Raw genomic sequence first — 25010 nt, 5'->3', positions numbered from 1 at the left:
TCCCCCTTATCTATGAATACCTCAGCCTTAGACACCACAGGAAGGGGTCAGAGAGGCAGAATGGGTGTGAGGGAGGGGTAGAGGGGAGGGACCAGTTCAGGCCACAGCAGAGGGAGTGGCTGCACCTTCCTCACCTCAGAGCCATGGGGAGCCAGGGTTCTGGTGGGCAGCCCCTGGCACAGGCTCCCTACACGGTTCTGCTGCTGCCACTGGGAACAAGCCGAGAAGACCCCGGGGCCCAGAGCTTTTTTCTTTGGGTAAGTACTAGCCCAACAAGAGATCCCTTTCCTCAGATCTGTCCTTTATATTTCTACTCAACTCCAGGGACCTACAGAAGTAAGGTCTTTTCCCCTTGACCTCTAGGGTCCTCAGTGGACGGTCTGGGCTTACATTCTGTAACCAGTGAACCCAGCCAGGGGTTATGCAATGGGCAATGGCCACAGCCCTGCTGTAGGGCAAGTTAGCCTCTGCTTCTTGTGTGACCCAGCTGCAGAGGATGCAGGCTCTGGAGAGAGAGCAGGATGCCCTGTGGCAGGGCCTGGAGCTGCTGGAATATGGCCGGGCCTGGTTTGAAGACCATCTGAGGGAGGCACAGCAACAGCAGCTGCATCTGGGAGCCCTTGGTGAGGTAGGGACTGCCCCGTGCAGGTGCAGTAGAGACGGGGAGGAAGGAGCAGGGAGTATGTGGACATGGTCTGAGACCACTCTGGAAAGGGGAGAGTTAATGCGTGAGGGATCATGAATTGGAGGCAACATTGGAATGACAGGATGCCACCAAGTGTTAGGTCCTGTTCATTGTTCCTGCTGGAGGAGATTGGGCTGCATTCCATTCAGAGGGACATGATTTGGATCACTCCATGGAGTGGGGGAGTGGCCTGGGTTATTTCCAATAGGGTAGGGATGGATAGGGAAGATCCATAAAGAACAGGGGAAAGGGGGATTATATTATTTGAGGGGGATGGGGATTGCATTGTCAAAGAGATGGAGAGTACTGGATTTTTCCAACTGCTTGGAAGGATACCAAGATGAGGGGATCCATATGAGGAAAGGAGTGGCCTGTGATGACATATGAGTGACAGCATGTTGTCAGCCTCCAACTCCTCCTTCAGAATTTTCTAACAGATTTACACTCAGAGCCTGGCGGCCCCCAGTTAGCCCAAATTCAAAAAGTGAACATCTGTTTGCAGAATCTGATTCAAGGAAAGGTGAGTTTATTGTTTTTAGTTTAGACTTTTGGGAAATGGGAGAGAGAGGGATACTGTTGGGGTCAGTATCTCGTTTAACGGAATTCACAGTGAATCCCACCACCAGTTCTCCCCACATCCATTGAACAAGGCCAGTTCCTGCACCACCCAGAACTGGAAGGAAGAGCCGTGGAAGCAGAACTTGTGGCAGCAACAGGTATTGGGGGGTCTTTCCCCAGAAGCTCTGGCCCCATGGGGTAGGGAATATTCAGATGCTCAGTCTATTTTTCTCTTCTTCTCCAGGAGTTATCAAAGCAGCAGACAGGAAACATCCAGTCTCAGGAGGAGATGGCTCAGCTGAGCTGTCTCCAGGGGCAGAGAGGCCCTACCCTTGTGTAAACCCTTCTCAATCTAGTGAAGGAGCAGGTTGAGTCAGAACCTTCTCTCCTTATTCTGTCTTAACTCGACAGCCTCCTCTCCTTATTCTGTCTTAACTCGATTGCAGTTCTTGGGTCAACAAAGTTCATATACCTTGGTATAATTTTATCCTCTACTCCTAAAAATTTCCATTTCATTTTCTTGATGTCTCATGCCCTCACTCTCTATATGTGATATGCAAAAATGATCTTTCTTTGAAATCCCTTAGGGGAGAAGACATGTTCATTGAAACCATCCTTCAGCTTTGAATAGAAAAAATAAAATAGAAGCTGCTCCAGAGTTTAAAATAAAAACAACTCTATAAATAACGCTTCCTGGCACTTACCTCCTTCCAAAACTAGTCTCCTCCCCACATATCTATCTACCTGAGCCTGGGAGAGCATGACTAGTTAATGCTCTAGATGCTACAGAGAAATAGAGATCAACTTTCTCAAAAAAAAAAAAAAAAAAAAAAAATATATATATATATATATATCTATATATATATATATCTATCTTTGGTTTCATTCCCATAAGGGTTATAGAAAGTGCATTGCCAGGAAATCCACTGCCTTCTATCCCAATCTTGGTGTTTTTTGTTTTTGGAGTGCTAGGTATGGAACCCAGGGCCTTGATCATGCTAAGCAAGTGCTCTAACCACTGAAAACACCAACCTCATGATGTTTAAGAAAAGGAAACTGATGCAGTGGCCCATGCTTGTAATCCTAGCTACTTAGGAGGCTGATGTAGTAGGATCACAAGTTTGAGGCCAGCCTGGGCAACTTAACAAGACCCTGTCAAAATAAAAAATAGAAAGGGCTAAGGCTCAGTGCTAGAGCATTTGCCTAGCATGCCTGAGGCCATGAGTTCAGTCCCCAACAGTGCAAAAGAAAGAGAAGGGACAAGGGCCAGAGAAAGAAAACACCCATCCAGCTGGGAGAAATAAAGTCCTGAGGCCTATCTCATGGTTTCACCAGTGGGGCAGGTTGAAAAGCTAGAGATTCATTCCTCTAAGTGCTGTTTTGTCACCAGGAGGCCAGGGTTAGCAGTAGTAGTACACCTCCCACAGTACCCCACCAGGGTCTGCCTGCCTTCCCTCCCCTAGCCCTTCCCTGAGTCACCAGAGTGGAGGAATGAAAAACAGGAGTGGTGGTGGTGACAACAGGCCCAGATGAGGCAGAGAGCTGGTCCTGAGAGGAGAGGAAGGGAAGGTCAGGTGTGCTAGAGCTTTGTCCAAATTAAAATTATACTTCCCTCCTCTTGCCCTGCTTCTCCTCAGATAGAAGGTGAAAGTACCTCACCTGCAGGGTCTGAGCCAGTACCAGGAGCCGGAGGAAGGCATGGGTCGGAGGCATTAGGCTGACTTCTCGATCCAAGGCAGTCACAGTCACCATCACCATCGAGTCCAGGGCTGCTGAGTCTGGGACTTCCAGCCACAGGCACCCCCAGGCGGATTCATTCAGCCCCAGATGAGCCCTTGAGAGTGGTTAGGAACATGGGGCTTAAAGCCCCAAGGAAAGCTCCCAATGGCTGAGAGTCTAGGGGTGAGCCAAGAGCAGGAAAGAGGATGGGGAACTCTCAGGGCTAATAGGAAGAGCTCAGGGGCAGGGTTTGGAATGAAGAGCGTGGGGCCACACCCCTAGAACCAACAGGTAGGACCAGAACCCAGCAGGAGGATTCAGAGGACTCACCTTGAGAGGTTGGAGGTGAATGCAAAGTTGGGGTTGACAGATATCCTAATATCAAGATCCTGAGGGACTGAGAAGCTGGTGATGCGGAGGGTGAGCAGGGCCTTGCTGCCTGGGGCCAAGAAACCTGGGGGACCACTGAGCTACAGAGAAAGGCCAGTCAAGGGAGAAGCCCGTAAGTTCTCACCAACCTAAGCCGGGACCTTCCCCTGAGGTCTCACCTCCAGAAGCACAGGGGCCACAGTGCAAGGCTGGGGGGTAATCCGGTGCAGGCCCTGCCCACCTCCATCCTGGCCAATCAGCTCCAGGGAGAAGGGTCCAGGGGTGGACAGCAATGTAGGTGGCAGTGAAGCTGTGAGGACACCTCGCTCTGGGGGTCCCAAGGGCTCCAAGGGCACCTGACCCAGCTTGGTGCCCTCTGGAACCCTTCTGAGGATGACATGAGAGAAATGTGGGGGAGAATCCCCAGGGTTGCCTCTCGAACCCAGCCCTATCACTTCTACCAGCAGCTGGGTCTGGAGACCTGAGACAGGAAGGGAAAGAAGGGGAGGTCACATGGTGTATTATATAGAATCCACAAAGCTGTACACTTAGTTATGGCTCTTTACTCAATAAAAATGTGTATATAATGTGTCTATGTATGTCTGTGTACACATGTATGTACATTTATATAAGTATACATGCTTACACATATGTACACATACATTTACACACATAATGTACTTGAGTTGGGGGTAGACAGGGAATAGATGTACCTGCAACGGGCTGAGTCAGAGGGTAAAGGCCAGGGTGGGGTCCATCCTCCATGGGAATACCAAAGTGAAAGAGGAAGTCCAGGGAGGTCTGGGCTGGGGGAGGGTGAAGGCAGTCAGAGAGGTTCCTGAGAGGAATGTGCCTCAGATTGTTCTCTGACCCCTGAGAGAACTTCCCTTCCCTTCCCTTCCCAAGAACATCTCCCTCCTTACCTTGCACTCTTACCCGGGGGGTGCCCTCAGCTGTGACCTGGATCTCCCAAGTCCCTGTCTGTGGGGGGTCAGTCATGGTCACCATCCAGAACTGCCCAAAGCGGTGAGTATGACCCAAAGGACCCATACCTTCTTCCTGGCTCTGGAATATTCCTGGGATGGGAATAATAGATTGTCATATGAAACAAGCCCTGTATTTAGCACATCCCCCCTAGTTCTCCATTCTCCATCTACATTTTTCTCTCTGCCTTGAACCACACACAGAGGTACCAGTAGGGTTCTTGATCCAGAAGCTGCTGATCTCCCCATGCATCCGGACTGTGACCTTCTGGAGCAGCCCATCAACAATGAACACAAGTGGCTTGCCAGGCACTATGACAGGCGGTTCCAGAGGAAGAGTCACCTTGGGGGAATAGACAGGACCAAAATGTAGGGGAGAAAGTAAGGCATGGAATGAGTAGGAACAAAAGAGAAAGGCAGAGACAGAAAGACACCAAGTCACACAAGGAGAAGGAATACTAATGAGGGGCAGTTACTATGTTCAACAACAAAGCTGGAGGTGAGAGTTCAGAATGAGGCAGTCACTACTTGTTTGCCCTTAAAATATGGAAGAAGGACTGGGCTGGGAATATAGCTCAGTTGGTAGAGTGCACATGCACAAGGCCCTGGGTTCAATCTCTAGCACCACCAAAAAAAAAAAAAGGATGGAAGGACTTTCTGTGACAGCCCTGAGGCACTGGAAGCCATATGGAAGGGAGGTTTACTAATCTGAAAAGGCAATGTGGAAAAAAGACAGCCATGGATCTCAGAAGGAAAGAAACTTCCTTGTCCACACTTCTGAATGAATGGCAACAAAGTGTAAGTGAGAAGCAGCACCACACTTCTCAGCCCAGAACAGAGGGCACCAGGCCCTCTGGCATCTACTTACCAGAGCAGCCATGCTCTCCCCAACAATGGCTGCCACGTCCCGAATGTGCTGGTCTTTGGTGAAGATAACCTCTCCTCCTGAGGCCAGGGCCACTGCTTCATATGGCTCAAAACGCACAGGGGATAGGACCTCACGCCGAGCTCGACCCTGAACCCTTGATGGGTCTTCAGTCACCAGGAATGTCACCTGTGGCCAGAAGACAGTCCAATGCTTGGGGGTCCAAGTGCCATCTGGTATTATAAATAAGGATCCTTTCTGCTCAGAATTTCTCCAGATTTGATGATTAGTGATAAAATATTTCTGTCTATACTCCAGCTGCTTCCAGTCTCCTAATGATGCAACTCTCTGACCCTCAATAGTTGGCTGCCCCTTTGTAACCACCACGTTTCATGGTGGAATTTTAGCAACTAGTTTTCCAGTTCTTCAAATACTTTACTGTGCTGGTTCCAATATGAATTCAGCAGTATTAAGGATAGGACTATTGCTAAAGGTATGGCTAGTTTGACCACCATAGTGTTGTGTCGCTATTGTTATGAGGTTATTGTCATAGGGTCTCTCTATTCTTGGGTGGCTATCACTGGGTCTCCCACCAGCTGTGCTCACCCTGCACCGACGCTCCTGACTCAGGGATTCCACCCGGTTGGTGAGAAAGGCATCCTTGGGGGAGGCATCAGTGAAGACAAAGATGTCTGAAAGTGGAGGTGTGTGCAGAAGGGCTAGCTGCCAGGGAGGAAAAGGGCTAGTGTTAAGAATTACAGCAGCAGGGAGTTGACAGAGCCAGGGAGGACAGAGTAGAAAGGAATATGACCCTGGAACCTTGGAGTGAGGCTAGCAGAGCTAGGTTCTGGGTCCAGTGGAAGAAGCTGGGGAGGATTCTAGCTCTATCTCCTTCTGGTGGCAGGGTCTGGAAAAGGCAGGACAAGTGGGAAGGGGAAGAGAAAGGGAAGGGTCAGACCTCCAGGGCAGATAGGCACATCTCAGGCTCATCTCCACCCCCTAAGGCGTGGATCTCATTTAGTCGCTGCCAGAAGCTGTGAGGGTCACTGGTTGTAAAGACAGGTCCAAACTCTGGGTAGGAAGAAAGGACGTTGAGGTGAGTAAGAAAAGAGCTCCCCTTATTCCTACCCTGGCCCACCTTCCCAGTAGAGGCCTGCTGTGCTCCTGGGGTAGACAAATATTGAAATAACAATATTCCTTGCCTAGTATGCATGAGGCCCTGGGTCCAATCCCCAGTAAGAAAGAAAAAAAGGAAAGCAGGGTGCAGTGGTGTACACCTGCAATCCCAGTAGCTAGAGAGGTCGAGGCAGGAGGATTGCAAGTTCAAAGCCAGCCTCAGCAACTTCGCGATGCCCTAAGCAACTCAGTGAGACCTTGCTTCTAATTCTAAATAAAATATAAAAAAGGGCTAGGGATGTGACTTAGTGGTTAAGTAACCCTGGGTTTAATCACTGGTACCAAAAAAAAAAAAAAAAAAATGATTATTCTTTTTTATTTATATGACTTTAAAAAATTTTTTTTTAGTTGTAGATGGACATGATACCTTTATTTAATTTAGTGGTGCTGGGGATCAAACCCAGGGCTTCACACATGCAAGGTGAGCACTCTACTACTGAGTCACACCCCAGCCCTACATGACTTCTTATACTCATCAGAAGAGAAGGGCAGGGTCTGGCAGGGAAAGTGGGTCTCCACTCCCTTAAAATGGTGGCACTTCCTATGGTCTTGAGTGGACCTTTAATGGATACATGTGCCTGCATAAAAAAAAAAAAAAAACTAGGTCCTCAGTTTCCTCATCAGAAAAGCCAGAGAAAATAATAGTATTTACCTCACAAACTTATTAAGCGGACTGTATGAATTGATTTTTTAAATCTTAGAATAGTGCCTGGATGTAGTGCTAAAATCTTATTCATTTATTCTACCTTCATCAAACATGTAATAAGTCCCTATTAAATGCCAGTCACTATAAGACTTATAAGGAAAAAAGACAAACTTTCCCTTTAGGGAATTCTCAGTTTAGGAGGCATAAATGTATATGTTATGTATCTATAATACTTTTTTTAAGTGATGGGATTGAACCTAGGGTTTCATGCAGGCTGGACAAGTGCTCTACCATGGAGCTAAAAACCTAGACCCCCCAGGAGACACTTTATTTGATCATTAACCCTGGGAGTTAGATAGGATAAAGTATGGTTGAAATCTACTTTATGGATGATTAAATTGAGGCCAAGGGAGGTTAAATGGCCAGCCCAAGAAAACAGTAAGACTGGTAGACCCAGGCCTGATGGGCAGACTTCTAGTTCAGTAGGGGGAAAAAAAAAAAAAAGAATATAACTAGATAGCTCAGATACTTCCCCAAAGGAACAGACCCACCAACCCCTCATCTTCATCCCAATCTTTGTCTGTAGGAAATAGACAGTTGAAAATGACTTATTAGCAAGAAAGGTAAAGAAGGCCTAAGCATGGATTGTACATTAGACTTATGTAGAGTGTTGCCATTTTGGAAACAGAAGTGGCGTAAGTATCCCATAGAGGTTCATTCAGGAAGAGTTACTATGAAGACCACTTCCTCATCAGAGGTCTTTATCCCTTGCCCTGGACTTTCCTTCTCTCCACTACCCTGGCCAGACCCCAGTTACCTGGGTCATGGAAAGGCACCAGAATGTAGTGGACAGGCTCCATGGGACTGCCCTGCCGCTGCTCCATGATGTGGCGAGCTTGGATTTTGGCAGCATTGATCTCCTCACCCATGCTGCCAGTGGTATCCAGGACAAAGCTCAGGCTAGAGGCTGGGGTGATGTCCAGCAGCCTGGGGAGCAGGCCAAAAATACAGTGAAGGATCTGCATATTTGTCCACAGCCTCTAGTTTTTCAGTTCTCCCAGGAGCACCAACCCATCAGGGGACCCACCTCTAGGAGGCCACTAACCTGGAGAAACCGCTGTCTCCCAGGCGGCTTCTCAGGAGGCTGAAGGCCTGGATGGAGGCTAGAAGGGCCAGTTTTGCAGCCTGGAGATGCATCATGTGGTGGGGGGAGAATCCTGGGGACGTGCTATCCTTGTTGATGCCACCCCGGGGTGGCTGGGAGCTGCTCTGGTCAAAATGGCCTCCATGGCTACATTTTCCTGGGTTGGGGAAAGAGATCTGGAGGGTGGAGGTTTAAAAAAGTCCCACTGCCTCCTAAGAAAATGGGGGACTTCAGACTCGATGTGACCCTTTAAGCCCTTACCAAAGCATAAGCACTGTAGAAGCAAACCTAGAATAAACATGGAGGGGTTAATCACATGACAGATCCCCAGATCCCTCCAGCCAGTCTCCCAACACTGCCCATAGGCAAAAGAAAAATCCTACAAGTGGAGTAAGAAGCTGCTCCCCACTCAAAGATCATGGCCTCTTCAGTGGGCCTTCACCCACCCATCCCATTCCCAATAACCTTTCCTAGGAAGTAATGCCACAGCAGATGGGGCAAAGGCCTACAGGACTAAAGTCCTGTGTGAGTGTTCAAAGGAAATGACTTTCTCTCTTTACTTCTGGGAATCTTTCTTTTCTGGTACCTGGAGGTTTCGGGGGATGAGTTCCAAAGTAGCCAGAGGTGAGGAGTGTGAAGCCCAGCAAATTCCCGGGGCAGCTCAGTTCCTCACAATCAGAACAGGTAGGATTGCCCACTGGGAAAAGAAGACAGGGGCTAGAACCAAAGCCTCAGTTACCCCAGGACTTTATCCTTGCCCACCCAACTTCAGTCCTTGATCTGGGTTGGAATAAGGTAAAAGGGACCCTGGCTAGATATTCTGGAGTTCAAGGCTGGTAGCAGGACTGGATGTTTGAAACTGGGGCTGTGCTAGAAAACTCAGGAAGTGTTAGAATCAACTGTATGGGGATTCTGTCTTCTGTGAGCTATAGTGAGGAAGGAAACTTATAATGAACAGGAGGAAGCTTCTGGGTCCTAGTTTAGCTGAGAGGCTGAGGGGGATTATGAGAGGTCATGGGAGCCATTCGGGGTGGAGGAGCAAGCCACATGAAAGATCAGTCTAAGGTCTGCAGATCTGGTCCTGGCTGTTCTCCCATGTGACCCTGGCGAAGCCACTTAACTGACCTGGTCTTTAGTTGAACTAGGGGACCTCAGAGTCCTTGCAGAGAAGAAATGACATCTTATCCTATGTGACCTCAGGACGTGACACAGGGTGGACTGAGAGGTGGTGGCTCTGTGAGCTCCCACTTTACCACAAAGTCATGGCCATACCTTGTGCCAGGCTCCAGAGCTCTTGCCGTGGCCAGAGGAGGTAAGGGTGTGGCTGCTGCTCCCCCAGTTCTACCCAGTTGCTGTGACTGTAGAAATCCTGGTCCCCGGGGGAAAAAAGATAGGGAACAAAGCACTGGTCTGATCTTGTCATGAAATCCAGCTCTAACATGCCACTCCTTCAAATTCCCATCCAGAAAGTCTCCTCCCACCCCACTATTTCTGTGAGACACCCTCCACTGTTCTTCTCTACAGAACAGAGCTTTGGAGGAGGAGGGCCACCCATCTTCCCATCTTGGGGGTCTAAGCCAAAGGCTTCTCAGTGGCCCACTGGGTCCTGCACACAGATAAGCTGCCCTCCCTCACCTCTCCCATTTGTTACTATCCTCTCCCTCCCTTTTCTCCAGCCATAGTGGCCCCCCAGGAAACACTACTGGTTTGGAAAGTAGGACAGAGCCTCAGGTGCTGGCAAACAGTGCCCCACCCCTCTAGAGTAAGGGAAGACAAGGCATGATTAAGGTCAGGATCCACCAGGAAAGGAAAACTAAAGACCCCTCTGGCATTCCCCCGACTCTGTCTCACCTGCAAGGCATGAAGCGCAGCCCCAAGGCGTTGGCGGGCCAGTGTGTGGTCAAGGGCTCTGGCTGCCACCAATGTCTCCTGCAAAGCCCCCATCAAGCGGGTGCGTCCCTGACTCAGACGCTCAGCATCAAAGTGCAGGTCAGGGTCATTCCTGGAAGTTGGCAGGAAGTCCTGGGCTGCATTGGCACGGGACACCTCGCCTAAGGCTGCTCGGAACCGCCGGGAAGGAAACCCAGGTCCAAAGTAAGCGGCAAAGAGGTCATCAGCAAGAAGGGTTCGGCCCTGGTGAAAGTGGTAGGGGACAGGGGCTCCAGGGAAGCCCCTAGGATTGGATTATTGCCCACATTGTCAGCACTATCACTCAAGGCTGGTATAGGTGGATTAGAGAGCGCTGGGCCTGAGGAGAAAGTGGGTAGCCTTGGACCTCCCTGAGGGGGGATTCCCAACTTCAGGACCAAGACTACTAGGTATTGTTGCTGCAAGGAGGTGGAGTGGGGAGGTGAACTGGTGGAGTGGGGAATGAACAGTGTCCCTTCTCTAATGACCAGGGTCCTCAGGGAGCAGAAGTCTCAGAGAACTGGGGAATCTAGCAGGAATGTGAGGGGTCCTGGGGATGCTTACCAAGTAGTCCTCTAGACGAAGTGGGGGCTGGTTGGGTGGCGGCTGTTCCAGGAAGAGCTGCAGGGTGACATTGAGTGCAGCCTCCTCAGTCAGGTCCTGGTGGGTGATGGAGCCAGGGGCAGCCAGGAGGCTCCAGATGTTGGGAAAAAAGGCCGAAGTCGGTGGCAGCAGCAGTTGTAGCAGAAGCAGCACTGAGGGGCCCAGGTGGGACAGGGGCACCTCTGCAGAGAGCATGGCTGAAACATGGACCTAGGGGACAGAAGGCTCTCAAGGGAGGAGGAAACTGCAAATCTGATTGTTCTGTTTTGTTTATTTGTCTCCACGGGCACCTGCTTTAGTCACCTCCTTTCGTTTTTGGCTAAATGCCTCCTTAGCTCCAGGCTGGCTTCCCCACTGTCACCCAAATAGCCTGAGGGCCTTATCAAACCCATAGATCTGAAAGGAATGGGGTCCAAAGCTCCTTCCCCAGATTCTCTCACAGTCCCAGACAAGTTCCCAGCCCTGCCCCAGGAACACCCCCATGCATAAGAAATCAGAATTTCCTCTCAGGCCTCTCCCCTACCTGGTTGCTGGGTCTCCTGAGCAGGACTAGCTTGGGTGTGGCGTCACAGGGCACTTAGGTCAGAGTTATAATTAACCAGGCCTCTATGGAGGGGGAGGGAGGCCCCAGGAGCCAGGGGGCAGAACAGACAGCCCCTGGCCCTCTACTCATGACCTGCCCAGGGCCACAAGCAGAGGCCGGCAGTAGGCAGAAGGGCGGCACCAGTGCTGGCTTTCTCCAGCTGCAATGCGGAGGTGAGAAGAGCTGGGAAGGAGGAAGGGAGCAAGCAGCATGACTCAGGCCTGGCGAGGTGCCAAGGACAGACCCAGACGCACCCTTCTGCCCACCAGGACCTGCCTGGCTCCCAGCCTGCAGCTACACCAGCAGTCGTTGAGGCCTTAGGAACCCAGCCCTCTGCACCCACTCCTACCCCCACCACATTCACAGATAAGAGATGAGTTTGTGGCAAAATATTTTATTGCTGCCATCCCATGGTGGGCTGTGAGGATTGAAGTTGGGTGTCACAGCATCTTCTGGAATAGGGTGATAGCCTCATCCATCTTCCTGAGTTCTGCCTCTGTCTGTTGGAGCTAGAGATGGAATGAGGGGAAGAGGTGAGGACCCAGGCCCAAGGAGAAGACCTGAACACCAGGATAGCAAAGGGGTTCAAGCTGGAAAGATGGGTGAGAATCACTAGCAGGGAGCAGTTCCAGGTCTGTGTGCTTGGCTGTCACCTTCTCCCCAATTCCAGTCTTCCCACCAGCACCTCCCCACTCTCTTCCACCAGGACCCTGCCACATAGATCTTCCCTTTTCTTATAGTCCTTAGTAACCAAGGTTGAAGGGATTCAGAGCCCACACACCCTGTTCAGCACCCTCACCCAGGCAGGAAAGCACAGGCTGACAGGAAATCATTTTAACTGTTGGTGGCGGTAACGCAAATGGTAATGCTGCCTATTCAGAGAGTGCTGGATGAGTTGAGTGAGATAAACCTGTCAGCCAACACCCTTGCTCTTAGGTTCAGGACTGTTTTTCTCTGGTCTGTGTAGTTTACCCACTGCCGTTCCCTGGAGGGATCTTAGCTGCAGAGGGTCTGCAGAGGGGCTTCACACCAGGAGATGATCCTGACTTTCTGAAGTCAGCCCAGTGAGCTACAGAAGTAGAAGTAGGTGCTAACCTGGGGCTCCTTAACTGCATGTGGGTGCCAAGTCCAACCCCAAGATGTGGGTTTCTACATTCTGGGAGTTGGATAGGGTTACCAGGGTCTAACTGGGAAACAGGATGCCTGATTCTAAGTCTGCCTCTCTCTCCAACCTGCCATGTAACCTTGCATTGGGTCCTTTACCCACAGTGGTTTCTTATGTATATAGGGAGGGGGCTGCATGGTCACTGCTCAAGGGGCCTGGGGATAGATGGAGCTGATGGTGTGGGAAATGCCCACCCACACCACAAACCTTGGCTTCGTCTGCCTCCTGGACTTCGAGGGGCACCTTGACAGAGTAGCCCGAGGCAGAACGTCGCTCCCGCAGACGCTGGGCCTGCCGTTGGGCCTCACTTCGCTTAGCCTGCAGCTTGCCTAGCTCCCGGGCTGGGTCCACCAGGCCCTGCAGCTGCAGGTGGATTGAGCATCGGTCAGAGGCCAGGGCCACTGCGCAGCCTTGTGGTGCAGGAGCCCCCAACGCCAGGACAGCCACCACACCCGCACTGGCTAGTGTCTGCACGTAGCCTGACACTGCCGATGCAAGAGTGCCTGTGGCCTCATCAGCCACTTCCAGGAAACCTACAAGGGAGAAAGGAAGGTGAGATCTGGCCACGAGGAGACAGGAGACTAGACAGCCACAGCTGGACTCTAGAGTGGGCTAGGGATAGTGGGGCAAGGTAGACATAAGGGCCTGAGGCTCACAGTCGGGCCGGATCCGGGTTAGGTTGTAGTCTGCACGCAGGGAGCGCACAACTCGGGTGATGCTTAGCGCCAGCTCAAGGGCAGCTTCTGCCTCAGGGTCTTTCCAGGAGCACTGTGGGATGGAGGAGGAGGTGAGGGAGGCCTGGGGGTGAGCCCGAGTCCCCTCCAGACCATACCCCATACCTCTGCAGGTTCTGGGTAGGGGGTAACACAAAGACTAGCTGGAGCTTGTGGGGTCCGCCGGGGCAGCCTCTGGTAGAGTTCCTCTGTCACAAAGGGCATGAAGGGTGAGAGCAGCCGCAGGCCAACATCTAGGCAGGTGTAAAGGGTCTGGCGGGCACACTCAGCTGCCATCTGGTCCACTCCATTCAGGACAGGTTTTAGGCACTCCTAGGGGATAGGGAGGTACAAAGCTCAGATTGAAGATCGAGCCTCAAGCCCTCACGTGACTATAAGGACTGGCAAAGGAATGGGTTGGCTTAGATCTCACAACCAACCAGTGACAGAGCTGGGCCCAGAGCTCAGCAACACCCATGCCCTACCCCACCTCAGTTTCTTCTTACCAAGTAGACATCACAGAGCTCATAGAGCCAGAAGCTGTACTGGGCGGTGGTGACAGCTGGGAAATCATAGGCCTGGAAACCTTCATTGCTGAGCCTCACAGCCTCAGCCAGCCGACTGCGGATCCAGCGGTCTACCAGGCTCTCGTGGCCTCCAGGCTTGGGGGAAAGGGGTATATCAGCCAGCAAGCCACCAGATGGAGGGAGGAGCCTGAACCCCACAATGGTAGGAATCATGGTAAGTCTCCATTCCAGAAGTAACTGAACATGTGCCCAGTGTCTGGGAAAAACAAATAGGTTTCCAGCCACCTCAGGGATGACCCTAATACCTGTTACTATCTGTCTCTGTTCCCTAGCTACATAGAGGACCCTCAGGGACTGGGGCTTGGGTTCCTGATCCTACAGCTGCAATCCTCGCACAACTATGCTTGATAACTGAGGAACAGGGGCATAGTCTATGTGGGTGTGTATTCACTGCCCACCAGGCCCTCACCTTGGAGGTAGGTGAGGGCACAAAACCCTTCCCAAGGCCTCGGAGAGCAAACTTGGTGGCATTCCAGAGCTTGTTGCAGAAGTGGCGGTAACCCAATATTCGGTTCACATCAAGGTTGATGTCACGACCTAGGTGAGGGATAAAATGAGAGTCCTCACCATTCTCCTTCTTGGCCCAGGCTCTCCAGAAGCCCAGGGCAGAGGAGAGAGTGGGCCTCTGGGAAGGAGGCATGAAGGCCATACCCTGGGATGTGTAAGCGCAGAGTCCAAATCGGAGAGCATCAGTGCCACACTCAGGAATCCCCATGGGAAAGTCTGCCTTCTGTAGGAGGAGGCAGATGGAGGAGCCTCTTGTCAGCCCTGCCCACATTCTACTCAGGCTCCACCCCAGGGCCCTGCCTTCTGTACCTGCCCTTCCTTGGCCTTCTCCACCTCACTAGGGTCCAGGTTGCTGTTCAGTAATTGGTCATGGAGGCCCTGACAATAGAGGAGGAATAGTTAGATAGCCGTGGCCACAGCCCCAGAGCTAATTATTCCCAATGGTCCAAGCCACAGTCCTACCTGCAGGGAGACTCCGTGGATGACATCCAGGGGGTCAATGACATTGCCTAGAGACTTGCTCATCTTTCGTCCATGAGCATCACGCACAATGGCATGGAGGTAGACCTGATGGGCAGGAGGCAAGAACAGTGAGGTTCAGTCCCTCTCATAGCATCAATGCCCCCTAGCAGGGTCTGCCCCACCTTAGATCCCATTGAGTTATCCCCATCAGCTCATTCAGCAAATAAATCAGTAGAAGCTCATTCTCCTCTGGAAAGAGAAAGCCCTAAGCCAAAGCACAGAAATCACTAAGTGGAGCCCAGGCTGGATTTCGACCCCACCCATTGGGACCAGGCCCATCCACAGCTGTCTGGGCTGAGCCTGAGCTGCAGCATAAAGGGGCAGGAGAGGAGGGAGGAAAGTGGGAGGGTCTTGGCCATCTTCACACCTCTCTGAAAGGCAGCCTGCCGGTAAGTTTCAGGCCAAGCATGACCATTCGAGCCACCCAGAAGAAGAGGATGTCGTGACCTGTCTCCAGCAGAGTCCCTGGGTAGAACACACTCAAATCTTCTGACTGCGGGCAGACCAAGGTGTGAATGACAGTCAAGTACCTTCTCTTTCAAGACCGTCAACCCACCCTAGTCTAGCCCCAGGAACACACCTGGTTGGGCCAGCCCAAGATGGAGAAGGGGAAGAGGCCGGAAGAGAACCAGGTGTCCAATACATCCTCATCTGAGGAAAGCCAAACGTCAGAGGTCAGAGGAAATGGACCTAAGGGTCAGAGCTCCAGCTCTGCCAACTCACCCCCAAGGCCCCTTCTTGCCTTGCTGGAGGCTAATCTTATCAGGTGATACTCCAAACTCCTTGGCTGCTTTTTCTCGGGCCTCCTCCTCACTGCGTCCACTCACCCAGTACCGCCCATCGGGGTCCTGCCAAAGGCGGAATGAGTTCCCATGGGGTGTCTCTGCCTTGCCCCAACCACTCCCCAACCCAGGGTTCAACAAACCCAGTTTCCCAGACACCTAGCTCTGGCCCATCCTTACCTCCCCAGGAGGTACCGCTGGGTCATTGACAGTGATGAAGTAGGCTGGGATGCGATGGCCCCACCACAACTGCCGGGAAATGCACCAGTCCCTGCAAATGGCCAGTGGTGGGGAAAGTGTCAGGAAGGCCTGCAAATGTCCCTTCCCATGTTCCTCAGCCAGCTACCTCATACTGAGGGGCCCTACACACCGGATATTGTCCATCCAGGAATGCCACGTTCGTTGATGGGTCTCAGGCAGAATGCGGAGGTCTCCCCGGGTCACAGCAGCACTGGCAGCCTGGGCCATCTCCCCGCAGCGCACATACCACTGTGGCCTTAGCAGAGGCTCCACTACATCCTTGGAACGGCTGGGGGTGCAAGTGAGGTGAGGAGGCCAAGCAGTGAGCACCTGAAGGAGCTCCCCACTTCCCACCATACCTAGTCCCCACCCTCACTTGCAAAGTGGCACCACCATGGGGTTGTCCTCAATGCCACGAAACAGCCCTTGCTCTTTCAGTGCTGCCAGAACTGCCTTCCTGGCCTCAAATCTGGGCAGGCCCTGAGTAGAAAAAAGGCCTCATCATGGTGATGCTTAGGCATTCCCCAACTTCCCTCAACCAGGGACACCACACCCAAGGCAGCCTCACCAGGAAAGGTGGGGGTACATTGACAAGGGCCCCATGGGAATCCATGATACTGATGGCCTCCAGCCTATGACGCTGCCCAACCTCATAGTCATTCTGGTCATGTGCAGGGGTGATCTTCACCGCACCTGAAGTATAAGAGAAGGGCCAGGGTCCCAAGGGACTCTGTGGAGTTTCTTCCCACATTCATCCCTTGTGTTGAGGGATGTGGCTCTCAGATCACCCTAGCCCCTGCCTCCCTAATATGGTCTACTGAGAGAACCCAAGTCCTGCCTCTTTGATTAGATTGTTTTCTTTTTTTTTCCAAGAAAGATGAAGGTGGTTGAGAGATCCTTGTGGGGCTCCAGTCTTTTCCTCTTCCCACAGGACCAGCCCTTTGCTTACCTGTGCCAAATTCCATGTCCACAAAATCATCAAAGACAATAGGAAGGCTCCGAGACAGAAATGGATGGATCACGCTCTTTCCCTTAAGGTGCTTGGGACAGAGGAAAACGTCAAAATGTATAAGGGCTAGACCTGAGTCTCTCCTACCCAGGTCCTTAACTGATCCAAACTCCCCCAAAATGTTCAATGATGGCTCCATCTTCAGGGTTGGAAAAGGAGCCAGAAGATGAGATTTTAACTTAATTTCCCTGGTTGTCAGTCATAAGCATTAATCCCTACCCCCCACACCCATAAGCATGGGAATCCCTTTTACGCCAGAATTCTTCCCCCCCAATTATAGGCAGTACTTCCATCCCACCTGGTATCTGGGATCTTTGGGGTGCACAGCTACAGCCACATCTCCCAGCATAGTCTCAATCCGAGTTGTTGCCACCACCACCTCTTCATCGCTGTCTGTGGTGACAGAGGCTTTATGGTCTCAACCCTGGCCCCTTCTTGCCCCACTACTCAACTGGCCCAGAATCCTAGTGTCCTTGGCTCTCACCTGAGCCTTGGACCTTGTAGGCAAAGGAGATGAGGACCCCAAACTCCACTTTTTCCTTATAACCAGGAACAGAGAGCAGGGTGCGACCTGTTAGCTCCTTCTTATCCACCTGCAAGAAGGGTAGTTAGAGATTTGGCCTAGGGGATAGGGCTGGGGCTGTACTGCTGATGGGAGACAGGCTGAAGGGATGTGGGTATACCTCAATGTCAGAGATGGCAGAGTTGAGGGTACAGGACCAGTTGACGAGGCGGGTACTGCGGTAAATGACACCTTCCTCATGAAGTCGGACAAAAGCCTCTGTCACAGCTGCTGACAATTTCTGGGGTGAAGCAAGGGTAAGTCAGAAAGTTGGATCATGAGTCCGAAGGTTAGGCACACATCCAAGGCAGCAGGATCTGGCTTGTCCAGAGTCCCACCAGCCAGGACCCCTTGAAGAGAAAAGTAGTACTCTTGAGAGAGAAACAGGACTATTGAACACAACAGCAGGCAACAAGCCTGGTGATGTTGGAAATGGCAAGGGAGCCACTTGGATGGGGATCAGGTGCTGGTACAAAGCACATCAGGAGTTCAGGATCCATGGGAGAAGGAGGCCAAATAAGGAGGCCAAATTTATCCATGGAGTTCCAGGATAAGAACAGAGAATAAGAAGGGCTGTGAGGGGGGTTAGAAAGTGGCATTTGTAGCTGAGGCCTCAGTGGTATCCTAGGACTGGGCTCACTTCCTGGGAGAAGGATGCAATGTGTGCTCTCTTCTATGAGTGCCCTACCCTGGGGAGCTGCCCACTCCCACCCCAGTCCTGAGACCCCTCCTGCGCACAGGGTCCATGGTGAAACAGGCTCGATCCCAGTCCAAGGAGCTGCCAAGTTTCTTCAACTGATGGTAAATCCGGTCACCCTTCCTAGAAGTAGACAGATGGGCAGGGATCAACACCAGGCATGGACTGGAGGGAGACATGGGTGGCAGATGGAGCAGCATGGGATCACTCATCCTTCTGAAACTGATCTGGGTCCTGGAGCCAAATGACCCTCTGTTTCATTGAAAGGATTTGAACCTGCAGACAAGGATCCCAGGTAACAGAGGTCTTTTCTGGGCAGGGAGGGGAGAGGGAGCAGGGCTATGATTCCCATGGGGATGCTGCATACTCACTCTTCCTTCCACTTCCAGACCTCCTGCAGAAAGGCCTCTCGGCCCAGCTGGTGTCGGCTCAGTCCCCGCTCCCGCCACAGTTTCTTCTCCACCACCACCTGGGTGGCAATGCCTGCGTGGTCACAGCCTGGGTTCCACAGGGTGGTCTCCCCACGCATGCGGTGCCTGTAGAGAGGGCATGAGGGTCAAAGGATGAGCTGGGCTGGCACCAAATGAAGCAAAGGCTTCCAGGCAGGGAGTTGGGAGATGCTTGGGAAAGAAGCAAGGTAGAGCTGGAAACACCCTAATTCTCAAGACTGGAAAGAATAGTGAAGGCAATCTGGAAAAAGAACTCAAGAGGAGGCTCTTGCCCAACTAGACAGCAAGACATGAGAAAGTTATGATTATGAGAGTAAGTTACCACATAGAAACAAAATGATAGAGTAGGGGTAAAAAACAGTGTCAGGAAACAGATCCAAGCAAACTCAGCATTTGTGAAAGGTAGCATTTCACATCTGCAGGATAAGAATAAATTATTTAATAAACTTATTTAGGCCAATAAGCCAATTATTTGAAAAAGTGTGCCTACTTTCTTCTTCTTCTTTTTTTTTTTTTTTTTTTTTTTGTAAAATATTTATTTTTTTGGTTGGACACAATACTTCTATTTTATTTATTTTTATGTGGTGCTGAGGATCAGACCCAGGGCCTCACATGTGCTAGGCGAGCACTCTGCCGCTGAGCCACAACCGCAGCCCTGCCTACTTTCCAATATTCACAAAAATAAGTTCTACACATATCAAATAATTCAATATAATAAAACAGGAATGGGCATCTAACTCAGTGGTAGAGCACATGCCAAGCATATTGAACAAGGTTTTCATCAGATGAAAACTAGGAATAATCATCAATAAAAAAGTGATTCCACTATAGTACACCCAAACTATGGAATACTATAGAGGAATTAAATAGAATGGGACAAGCTGGGCGCGGTGATGCACACCTGTAATCCCAGCAACTTGGGCTGAGACAGGAGTTCAAAGCCAGCCTCAGCAATCTAGCGAGGCACTTGGCAACTCAGCAAGACCCTCTCTCTAAATAAAATATAAAAAAGGACTGGGGATATGGCTCAATGGTTAAGTACCCTTGGGTTCAATCCTTAGTACCAAAAAAAAAAAAGAATGGGACAAGAAAAGATTTCCAAGAGCCGGATGTGGTGAAGCACGCCTGTAATCCCAGCAGTTTGGGAGGCTGAGACAGGGAGGATCACAAGTTCAAAGCCAGCCTCAGCAACAATGAAGCACTAAGCAATTCAGTGAGACACTGTCTTTAATAAAATACAAAAAAACTGGGCTGGGGATGTGGCTCAGTGGTTAAGTACCCCTGAGTTCAATCTCTGGTACCAAAAAAAAAAAAAAGATTTCTAAGAGAAATTGTTAAGTGTAAGAAAAACATTTTATAATGACATGTTTTATGTGCACCCTTTCTATTAAAAGACAGAAGTAGCCAAACATGGTGGCACATGCCTATACTCCCAGCTGCATAGGAAGCTGAGGCAGGAAGACCATAAATTCAAGGCCAGCCTAGGCAACATGGTGAGACCTTGTCTTAAAAGAAATGGCTAGGAATTGGGCACAGTGGCACATGTCTATAATCCCACTAACTTGGGAGGCTGAGGCAGAAGGATTGCAATTTTGACTCAGCAATTTAGTAAAGTCCTCAATAACTAAGTAAGACCCTGTCTCAAAATAAGTTAATAAAGTTGTGTGCAGTGGTGCACACCTGTAATCCCAGCGGCTTGAGAGGCTGAGGCTGGAGGATCATAAGTTCAAAGCCAGCCTCAGCAACTTACTAAGCATTTTAGTGAGACCCTGTCACAAAATAAAAAATTAAAAAGGCTGGGGCTGTGGTTCAGTGGTTAAACACTCCTGGGTTCAAAAAAAGGAGTAAACAAATAAAATAAAAAGGACTGAGGATGTAGCTCAGTGGTAAACAGCCCCTGGATTCAATTCCCTGTACCAAAACAAATAAACTTCCCCCTCCCCATGCAAATTCCTAACATGTCCTGGTCCAAAAAAAAAAAAAAAGGGATAGGACGGAACCTGTAAATGAGGTGCAAGATGGGATTACTTGACTAGGATGCTAAATGATCAGATGGAAGTGACAAGGACAGAGAAGTATAATGACACTGGAGGACAGATTAGGGCCAACATGAGATGCCAGAGGGAAAAGTCTGAGAAGTGAAGAAAGGCAGGGAGGGCAGAAGGAACCATCTGGAGGTATAGCCAGGAGCTCACCATCGAGTCAGGGAATCCTGGATGGCGTTGGTGAGTGCATGGCCCAGATGCAGGGAGCCTGTCACATTGGGGGGTGGGATGCACATCATGAAGACCCCTCGGGAATTTGGTGTTGACACGCTAGGACGCTGACAGTGGAAAAGATGGGCACGCGCTAAGGCTTTAAGTCACCTCACCTGGCTCCCTCCCAGGCAATGAATCCTTTAGCCCTTCCCTTCCCCATCCCCCTCAGGGGCCTGGGCAGCAGCGCCCACTCACCCCGTACTCTGGCTTGAAGAAGCCCTGTTTCTCCCACCAAGGATACCAGGCAGCCTCCACATACTGAGGACTGTAGGAATCTGGCATATTGGCACTGACATCTGGGGAAAGGATGGGGGGGCTCAAAGAATGGCCAGGGAGGAATGGGCCAGCACAGATGGAGCAGGACACATCACAGAACAGGCATCAGCATTCCCTGCAAACCCTTATCAAGCAAAGTGCAAAGAGCCAGGACAGTGAAAAAGGAGTAAAAACCAGGAAGAATCCTTTTCAGTTGGGGGTGTGTGAGGGTCTCCTCCCCTTCCCTCTCCTGGTACCTTTCTTTTCCCCAGGTGGGGTTGGGAGGTCATAAGTAATGACCCCAGGATCCCGTTTCTCCTTTTTCTCTGCTTTTGGTTTCTTCTGCTTGGGAGAGAAAAGATAGAGGCCCAGACATCAGCCACCCACCATAGCACAAACCCTTCTTCTAGCTCTACCCTTAGCCTCTCACCTCCCCTGGGGGTGGCTGCTGCTGTTGGATCTTCTGCTTCTGCTGGAATTTCTCTAACTTTTCCCGCTTCTTTGCCTCTTTCTTGAGTTGAGCAGCTGTCTTTGGGGGTGCAGGGTCTCTCTCAGGTCCTGGAGAGAAGCACAGAAATTCAGAAATGAACCTGGATCCTCTGTGAACAGTGATACTGTGTTTCAGAAGAACTACTTCAATTGCATAAATGCTCCCTTGCACTGACCTTCCACCATATCCCGTCCACCCCTGCCTGCTAACAGGCCCCTAATCCAGTGATTTAGTTATTCCTAACAGAAAAAAGCAAATAAGTTCCATGGAAAGCCCCAGAGGAGCACATATTCACAGCCCTTCCCTCTGCTCACCTGGCTGTTGAGAGAGAGACCTGGTCCCTGCATACAGAACTACATCTCCTAGCACAGCCCGGAATTCTGGCTGCCGAATACATGTGATAAACCATCGAGTCACATTACCCCAGATCCGGCGGGCAGAGGGGTCCAGGACCTGGGAGGGAAAAGAAATGACTGTCTTTCATCACTCTATAATGAAGTCTGAGAGAAATAATGTTATTCCTCCCTAGGCCCCAATGACTCACATATCGGAAGGGTAGTAGCAAAGCAGTCACAGCCGCCAGGTCGGCCAAAGTGGGAGCATCCCCAGCCAGGTAGGTGTGCAGCCGAAGCCACTCCTCCAAGGGGCTCAGGGCCTTGCCCAGGGCCCCCAGTGCAGCCTGCAGGAAGGGGAAAGGATGTGAGATAGAACTTAGCTCACTTTAATCCCACCTTATCGCCCACCCCAACCTGATCCATTCGGCCTCCTCTACTCCCGCAAATCACCACCTGAGACCAGTACATTTTCACTCAAGTGGTCATGAGAAAAATATTTCTGGCTGTGGATAAAACACATGCTTGACATGCACTAGGCCCTGGGTTTGATCCCTAGCAATTGCCAAGTCCCAGGGGATCAACAAACATATTCTATTGAGAGAAGGATAAATTAGCAAATATATAATGTGTTACCCTTTTTTTTTTCTTCTTAATTCCTATCAGCAAATAAGCGGCTGAAAATAACAGGGTTTTGCAGGACAGAGAGACTCTATTTTATATAGGGTGATCAGGATAGGAAGGAACAAGCCAGGGTCCACATCACATTCATTCATTCATTGGAGAAACACTGAGTGTCTACCATGTGCTCAATACTCTGCAGGAGGCAGAGTTTTAAGTATACTAAGACACAGTCCTACAGTGTAAGGATTTAGGTACAATCTGGTGGGATTATCTCTCTTCTCCCTCACTTCCTTTCCTCCTTATTTCCTCCTTTATCTCCTCCCAGCAACTGTCATCTTTCCCTCACCCAGGTTTTCCCTACAATTCAAAGTAACTTTTATCCTCATCAGTTTCAGACTCATCGAACTTTTTTTTTCATCCAACTTTTATTAGGAAACTAAAACGCCTGGCACTAAGGCTGCACTTCGCACACATCTTTTAACCTCATTACATCAGTGAGACACAAATTACATCAACTTGCATTTTCATAGACATATGCAGACAAGGCTCAGAGAATTAAAAAAAAAAAAAAAAAAGTGCCCAAGGTTACTACACCACCAATCCTTCCTTCCCCAGAATTTTCCTCTTCCCTCATCTCTCCTCCCACTCACCTGGGGGTCTTGAGCTGGACTTCGGAGTCCCAGCGCTGGCAGCGCTGCCCCACATGCAGCTGGTATCAGCTCTGTATCAGCATAACTGACCCACTGTTGGACAAGGACAGCTGCCCGGCTACCCCCAGGTCCCCCTAGGCCTGCTGGCCACAACAGCTGGGCCACAGCTGTGGCTCCCCAAACCCAGAGCCCACCCGGACCTTGCTCCAAGGCGGGCAGGCGGGGTGGGGGAAAAGGAGTGCGGCTGGTGGGAGGCGGCTGCAGACAGATGCGAGGGTGGGCTCCTCCCCATCCAGGACCCTCCCCAGCCTCCCCATAGCGAGCAGCTATGAGGGCTCGAAGGCTGGGGAAGGCATCTGGGTGAGGGGAGACGTAGAGGATGGACATGGTTATGTGAGGGTCCAGACGAGTTGGAGAAACCTAAGGAGAAGAGATGGAAGACTGAGGAATCCTGAAATTTTGAAGACAGGGAACCCCATAAGGGAGTTCCTCTGTCGCAGGAATCTGACGAGGTTTCAAAAGCCTACGGGCCTGGCTCTAAGTAGAAGAGTGATAATGGAAAGCGCCTGGAATTGAGGGGATGGGGCGGGCACGATCGCCCGGCCTCAGGAGTGTGGGAATTTCGCTGGAGCCGGTCCGCGTCCGGTAGGACGCATGTTCGGGCCGCGTGTACGTACTGGAGGGAGGTGGTCAGACTGGGTCGGGAATCCCCCTCGAAATCGGGCGCCAGCCGCTGCTGGACAGGCCGGCGGCCCGGGAGGAGGCGTCGGGCGGGCAGATGGTAGGCGGTTCTCCAGAAGACCCTAGCTCCAGCTACCGCCGCTGGGGCAGTCGGCGCCCACGTGGTCCCCCCTTTGTGACAGCAAGCGTTTCCGGGCCGGCGGGTCCTGGCAGGGGAGGCCTGGCCCCGCCTGGGGAAGCGCACGCTTTCCCGCCCAACCCTGCCTAGGGAGCCAAGGCGCTCGCCACACTCGCGAGAAATGGCGCGGGCCGGCCAAGAGGACGCCCCGGGAGCCGGGAGCAGTCCGTGGTCGCCCGTGCTCCGGCCTGGCATCGCCACGGGCACCCCATGGGGTCCTTGGTCAGGCCGGGGCGGGGCGGTGGGGCGGTGCCCAGCGGAGGAACCTGCCGCTTAACACCGATGGTCGCTAGGTGGCCTCAAAGATCCCTTAAAGCTTGCGCATTTACCGTACAGTTGCTGAATGAGGAGTTGGAATTTAGTAATTTCCACTCTCCCCACTATTGAAGGATACGGAAAATAAGTCCCGGGACATTCACCCCATCTGTAGCTATTCCCCCACCCGCCTTGTGGGGAGGAAAATTGAAGCTTTTGTCATTTAAAAACCCAGGCCTCAGCCATAGGGTAGGAACACAAAAGGAACTTGCACCTGACTGCCCTATCCTAATTGGTCAGCCAACCAATACAATTAGCCCCAGGAAATTCGCTGCCACACTTCAGTACCACCCTAATGGATCAGCTGACCCCCATACAATGAACTGCAGAGGAACTACTCTCCTGTCCCACCCTAAAATGAGGCCTATAAAATCCAGATATTTGCTTTAGCCCACCACCATTCCCCGCCACCCCCAGGAGGGAAAGGAGCCACCTACATTGTTCTACCCATTGACTAGGCTGCTGATCCCTGAGGTCTGCTTCTGGCCTCCCCCCTGTCATTTGTGCTTACAATACAAATCAGACCACTTGAATAGCTGTATTAATAAATCCGGCAATATCGAAAGCATTTTCGTGTCACATTAATGGAGGGACCCAGAGATGAAGGGCAGGGCAGCAAGCACTCCAGTTGAGTTTGGCGAAAAACAAAAGGGAAAACATGTAGGTAGGGGCATGTTCAGGAGACATGGTGTAGTCTTGCTGAAGAAGTTGTGTTGGTTTCTTGGCTGGGGGAATGGAGAGTACCAGGGCTTGGA

At 51.2% G+C, this 25010-nt stretch overlaps 3 protein-coding genes across 5 annotated transcripts; 1 reads left to right on the top strand and 2 right to left on the bottom strand.

Moving 5' to 3' along the window:
* The first annotated feature begins 143 nt into the window (after window positions 1–143).
* Window positions 144–1583, top strand: Sapcd1 (suppressor APC domain containing 1). The gene is made up of 5 exons (XM_076858924.1): window positions 144–257; window positions 488–628; window positions 1110–1205; window positions 1312–1401; window positions 1488–1583. Exons 1-5 carry the CDS (start codon window positions 144–146, stop codon window positions 1581–1583), a joined length of 537 nt encoding a protein of 178 aa, XP_076715039.1.
* Vwa7 (von Willebrand factor A domain containing 7) lies at window positions 1206–11533 on the bottom strand. Of its 2 annotated transcripts, XM_076858921.1 has the most exons (17): window positions 11180–11533; window positions 10618–10866; window positions 9997–10278; window positions 9418–9514; window positions 8732–8842; window positions 8107–8302; window positions 7819–7988; window positions 6138–6250; window positions 5786–5902; window positions 5183–5368; window positions 4525–4657; window positions 4255–4407; window positions 4045–4137; window positions 3511–3812; window positions 3293–3432; window positions 2903–3077; window positions 1206–2791 (listed from the first exon to the last, which is right to left on the bottom strand). In XM_076858921.1, the coding sequence occupies exons 2-17, from the start codon at window positions 10849–10851 to the stop codon at window positions 2627–2629; spliced, it is 2667 nt and encodes an 888-aa protein (XP_076715036.1). In that variant the 5' UTR covers window positions 10852–10866; window positions 11180–11533; the 3' UTR covers window positions 1206–2626. The 2 variants fall into 2 exon arrangements, with proteins under 2 accessions (XP_076715036.1, XP_076715037.1); XM_076858922.1 differs by lacking the exon at window positions 1206–2791 and having other exon boundaries at window positions 2965–3139.
* Window positions 11534–11617: 84 nt separating this feature from the next.
* On the bottom strand, window positions 11618–24123 carry Vars1 (valyl-tRNA synthetase 1). Of its 2 annotated transcripts, none has more exons than XM_076858919.2 (30): window positions 23759–24123; window positions 23082–23501; window positions 22020–22154; window positions 21790–21928; window positions 21416–21543; window positions 21243–21330; window positions 20926–21026; window positions 20668–20795; window positions 18395–18559; window positions 18065–18146; window positions 17448–17567; window positions 17249–17357; window positions 17063–17157; window positions 16705–16795; window positions 16324–16448; window positions 16132–16235; window positions 15886–16044; window positions 15696–15786; window positions 15476–15581; window positions 15314–15384; window positions 15101–15226; window positions 14674–14778; window positions 14521–14589; window positions 14356–14434; window positions 14114–14241; window positions 13624–13779; window positions 13244–13450; window positions 13061–13172; window positions 12612–12937; window positions 11618–11748 (listed from the first exon to the last, which is right to left on the bottom strand). In XM_076858919.2, exons 2-30 carry the CDS (start codon window positions 23466–23468, stop codon window positions 11680–11682), a joined length of 3801 nt encoding a protein of 1266 aa, XP_076715034.1. In that variant the 5' UTR covers window positions 23469–23501; window positions 23759–24123; the 3' UTR covers window positions 11618–11679. The 2 variants fall into 2 exon arrangements, with proteins under 2 accessions (XP_076715034.1, XP_076715035.1); XM_076858920.1 differs by having other exon boundaries at window positions 21243–21327; window positions 23759–24122.
* Between the last annotated feature and the right edge of the window lie 887 nt (window positions 24124–25010).

Source organism: Callospermophilus lateralis, chromosome 6 (assembly GCF_048772815.1).
Source record: "Callospermophilus lateralis isolate mCalLat2 chromosome 6, mCalLat2.hap1, whole genome shotgun sequence".
NCBI classification, from domain to species: Eukaryota; Metazoa; Chordata; class Mammalia; order Rodentia; family Sciuridae; genus Callospermophilus; species Callospermophilus lateralis.
This window is presented reverse-complemented; position numbering and strand designations above follow the sequence as displayed.